Consider the following 5,478-nt stretch of genomic DNA (forward strand, 5'->3'; position numbering starts at 1 on the left):
ATATTTATTATATATATATATGATATATATATATATATATATATATATATATATATATATATATATATATATATATATTATATATATATATTATATATATATATATATATATATATTATATATATATATATATTATTATATATATATATATATATATATACATATATTTATATATAAGATTTTTTTACAAAAAACTTATAGATACCTCCATAAACACCAGGCTTACATTTTTTTAGATGTTGTGCGACATCATCCAGCAAGAGGCCCAACCAGATTTAGCATCACAATTGTCATCAAGTTTTGAAAGATGAGCAATCAAAGTACTACTCAGAGAATTCTCCGAATGGCGATGACTAAACAGCTTCTTTTTTTAAGCGTGTTTATATAAAGTTTTGTGTCATTAATATTTTTTTTGTCAATTTTGGATACTTCCACGTCCATGTGCACTTCTAAGAAAAAGTATTAGTAATCTTAAAACTTATTTTACTCTTACACCTCAGCATCTATTTGCGTGTACCTGTTTCGTATTATAGCATTTTCTTTTTTTTTTTTCGTCAATATTTTGATTAAGAAATGAATGATTGATTCTCTATTCACTGGGCAATTTAATGTTATAGAAAAGAGTACGACAGATGGCAATATTTACTTTCATGTTCGGAGCATAAACGTAGATTTTGAACCAATGAAATTGAACAATGCAAGAAAATGACAATGTGACATTTTCAAAAAAATTCTTACATTCCCCTAAAATGTTTGCATACCTTTTTAGCCCCTTCCCCTAAGCTTATTGCACTTTTTTAAAAAAATATTTTTCTTCCTAAAATATTAACTAAGATGTGTCAATTGGGAACAGGGCATTACCCCCCCCCCCCCCCACGTCAATTACCCCCCCTCCAACATCCCCCCTCGACATTACCCCGGAGTAATTACCCCCCTATTAATAACCCCCCCCCCCCCCTGACACAGCTTTACAGCTAGGGTTAGGGTAAGGGTAAGGGTAACGATAAGGGCTAAGGCTAGGGTTAGGGTTAGGAAAAGCATTAGAGTCAAGGTGAGGCTTAAACCAATGTCTAGAGTTTGTTTTGGTTTTGTGTTAATTTTTAGGCTGAGGTTAACGCTTAGGTTCTGGTCTTTTTCTTAAGGTTAGGATTAAGGTAATACATATATATGCATAATTTGTTTAGAGTTAGGATTCTATACTTGAAAGTATATATATATATATATATATATATATATATATATATATATATATATATATATATATATATATACTTGACACATGTATATATGTATGTATATGTATATATGTATATATGTAAATATATATATATATATATATATATTTATATATATATATATATATATATATATATATATATATATATATATATATATATATATATATATATATATATATATATATATATATATATATAAAGTTAATTAAGGTTAGCTATTCAGACTTTGGGGGTCTATTTATGGTTCTACTTTTTAACTTCACTGCAGCTACTATTTGTACTAATCTGGTTCTAGTACAACCTTACAACATTGCTCTATTGCCAAGTAGATACTGAATGGATAAAATACTTCTATGTATCATTTCTATATTTTTGGGATAAAAAATTCATTACAAAACAGTGAGAGGTTGTTTGTCTTGTAGAAGAAATAAGATGGAAAACAAAAATATTTTTTGTGTATATTTTTATTCACAATTAAAACCAAGTGTAAAAAAACATTAAAAACAACAACCATAGAAATAAAACAATTTTTTTTTTAAATTCTAGAACAAGTAACATAAATTTGCACACAATCATTGCCAGAAGAAAAAAAATTGCACACAAAAATGAGGTGTGTTCACTGTTGTTTTACTAGTGTATTTTCACTCTTCTTTTACTAGTGCTTATTTACAAACATTGTTGCTTTCTAATTTTGGAAAATAAAATGAGTTGACAATTAATATTTGACAGGTATTTTTCAGACTTTTGTAGTTAGTTAGTCTGAAGGTATTGAATACTATTGGAATGTTTGTACTCTATATGTTAGTCTGAAGGTAATAAATACTATTGGAATGTTTGTACTAGATCTATATCTGTCAGACTTAAGGTAATGAATACTTTTGAAATGTTTGTACTATATATGTAATGGACACAACCGAGAGTAGTCTCAAAAGTATTCAAAAGGCCTATTAACTATTTTAAAAATCATCTATCTACAATGTTATTAAAATAAATGTTATAAAAATCTGAGTGTTTGATTTTTGTTGACTTAATTAAAGATTGGATGCAAATGATGTTTTTTGCATTTTCGGTAACCATCCAAATTTGAAAAAAAAAGCTAAAAACAATTTGTTTGTTTTCATTTATCACAAAAATTTTCTGGGGTTTTCAGAATATCAAGCAATGAGTTCCTTTACAGCCAATCAGTGTTTGTCTAGTGAAAGTGAAACTTCAGGTTATAACTTTGGCTTGATGAAAATAAATAGAAAAGTAATCTCAAACTAAGAAAATTATTTTAAAGTTGTCTGGATTTGCAACTTCTATAACATTGATTCTAAAAATATTAAATTTCTGAATGATTTGCAGGGTTAAGGATTTTATTTTTATTATTTTTACGGTTGCTTTGATTGCTACATCTAAAAAAACATGTTTTTTATCCATGGAAACAATAATGATGGAAGGATTCTCATCAACTAGGTAAGTCCATTGTCTTTTCTAAAAATATTATGAATATTAATCATAAAAAAACAAACGAGCAATCTATATTGCTGTAAGGTGTAAACAAAATAGCATTTTAAAGCAAATATCGAAAAAATAAATAAACAAATTCAGAAAGAAAAGTTCCCTTTAAAAAAGTCAGAATGTGATTTATGTTTCTCCTGTAATAGTCCTATTTTTACTATGTTTAGTATTTTTTAACCCTGATATTTTAGAAAAAATTGTTGCAACAGAAATAAAATACTGTAAAAATTATATTGAAATAAATTTTAGTCCTTCACGTTTATTAAAAAAAATTTCTAGCTTTCAGTATTAAAAAACAATGTTCATATAAATAATAGAAACTACATTAAAGGGGTAGAGAACAGAATTATAAAAATATAAAATTGGTACAACAGAAATAAACAAAAAAAAATGTGTTATTTTATAGGACAAAACATAGAAGTTAATATTTTGCATGGCAATAATAATATGATTTCTATTAAAGCATCTTTGAGTTTTTTTAAATGCTTTTCTAAACTATAAACTAGTGGAATGTTATTGTTCCATGTGTAATAATTTATTTATTTAGGCCTATATAAATTTTTAAAGAGTATTTTCTTTTAAAACATATATTCTCTAATAAACTTCTATATACATTTGGAAAACATTATATTGATTTTAAAATAGAAAATCAGTACACAAATACAATTTATTCAAGTTTGGGTATGGAATTTTTTTTTTCTAAAACAGTAACTGGATTATTAACTATTCAGGTAAGTTTTCTGAAAAATTGTGACATTTTCTAAAAATAAAGTAAAGAATTTTTTTAACCAGAACCTATTGATTCAACGGAGTAGATCTTTTAGAGACCAAAATTGTATAATGTTTTCTATTTTGCCTTTAAGTACTATTTTATAAAATATCATAGACAGACTAAAGTCGTAAAATGAGTTTCAGTTTTGTTAGAAATTTTCTGCCAACATTTACCAAAAGGTGTAAGCTCTTAAAAAAACTTATCTGATTATTTTTATTTCTAAAAAAAATTTAAAATAGAAGATGAGTATTAAATCTATTTTTAAATGATGCAAATTATTTTTACATAAAAGTATTTGAATTATTTTATTTATTTTATTTATATAATGTTTATAATATTTATATAACCAGGAGGTAACTTAACATTGTTAAAATAAAATGAACCACACACAAATTTTAAAACATCATTATGTTTTAAATTAAAATAAAAGTTGAATCTACAACTTTTTTTTTTAAAAGAATAAAATCAATGTAACTAAATTCTTGCAAAAATATGCTATAATACTTTTCTAAAATCAATCCTAACACTAGCACCAATCTTAATATGAAAAGTTTAAAATCTCAAACAAAAAACATAATTTGCTTGTTAGTCTGGCAGATGGATATGTATTGTAGAACTTACATCATTGCACATACTTAAATATGTTCACATTTTGCAAATAAAAAAAAATTAAGAAAAATCTAGGCATTTTATAATACTTTAATATTTTAAATAATCAATTATACATAGTGTATATTTTTAAAGCAAGCTACATTAAACTAAAACTTAATTAATCCTAAACTACATGTAGAAATATTCACCAGAAGTGTTAAATGTAAAAACAATACAGCCATTTATGTCTATTATTTGAACTACAAGATAAAAAAAATAATATTAAAATATTGCGAAATAAAGACTAAATAAATCTGTTATAAAAAATACTGCCTTTATATTCTGCATATTTTATCATATTCATTCTTAAAACACTTAATTTCTGAATGTGTTTAATTGTGGCCTTAATTTTAATATTCTTTAAAATGTAATTGAAAAAAAAATTCTTTTCAATCATATTTAACAGTGTGTAAAAACAATGCTGTAATAAATTATAATGACTATTTAAATTGTCTACATAAAAAAAATTCACTGCCTTATATTCTGCATATTTTATCATATTCATTCTTAAAATACTTAATTTCCGAATGTATTTAATTTTGGCCTTAATTTTAATATTCTTTAAAATGTAATTGAAATTTTTTTTCTTTTCAACCATATTTAACAGTGTGTAAAAACAATTCTATAATAAATTGTAAGACTATTTAAATTGTCTACATAAAAAAAAATTCACTAACTTATTTTTAATCTAAATTTGATTTTGACTAAATAAAATTAAGATTGTTAACCAAAGATGACCTAAAATTCGCTTGTTAGAAATTTTTAAAAATTGTCATCAAGTTTAGCCATTCCCACATATTTGTATTGGACCATGATATGAATAGTAAAAACTATATTTAAAAGCTATACTTAATTGTATTGTAAAAATATTAGCTTTAGGATTCAGAACTCATGTGACACTATACAATGTAGTTATATAGGTTATACTTTTAGGTTGATGTTTATTAATTTATTATTAAAATGAATCACCTACATTTAAACAAATCAGATTTATAGTGATCTGAGAACTTAATGGCACATTAAATGTAAATTTAAAAAATAGTGATTAAAACAATTTAACGTCTGGTTTCAGATGAAAAAATAAATAAACAGAGCAACAGTTATCAAAATTAATGCTTACTAAAATTATGACAAAAAACTTTATAAAATACCTTTTATTAATAAATGACAAAAAAAAACAATTCAATACAAACTAAAAAATATAACATAAAAATCTAAACTGATAAAATTACAAGAAAACTAAAAAGAAATCGGGAGAAAAGTAAAATGTTATAAAAGTATTTAACAGAAATATTAGTTTTCAAAATAAATGTTACA

At 24.0% G+C, this 5,478-nt stretch overlaps 1 protein-coding gene across 1 annotated transcript; it reads left to right on the forward strand.

The window, feature by feature from the left end:
* Positions 1–234: 234 nt before the first annotated feature.
* Positions 235–787, forward strand: LOC131947718 (uncharacterized; the record flags this gene model as incomplete). Its single annotated transcript, XM_059309004.1, is given in 1 exon segment — positions 235–787. A coding segment is annotated over 1 exon segment (77 nt), but the record flags the coding sequence as incomplete, so codon positions are not given.
* Positions 788–5,478: the final 4,691 nt, after the last annotated feature.

The sequence above is a fragment of the Physella acuta genome, unplaced genomic scaffold (assembly GCF_028476545.2).
Source record: "Physella acuta isolate Inbredline_101_S28 unplaced genomic scaffold, ASM2847654v3 ptg000604l, whole genome shotgun sequence".
Classification (NCBI taxonomy): Eukaryota; Metazoa; Mollusca; class Gastropoda; family Physidae; genus Physella; species Physella acuta.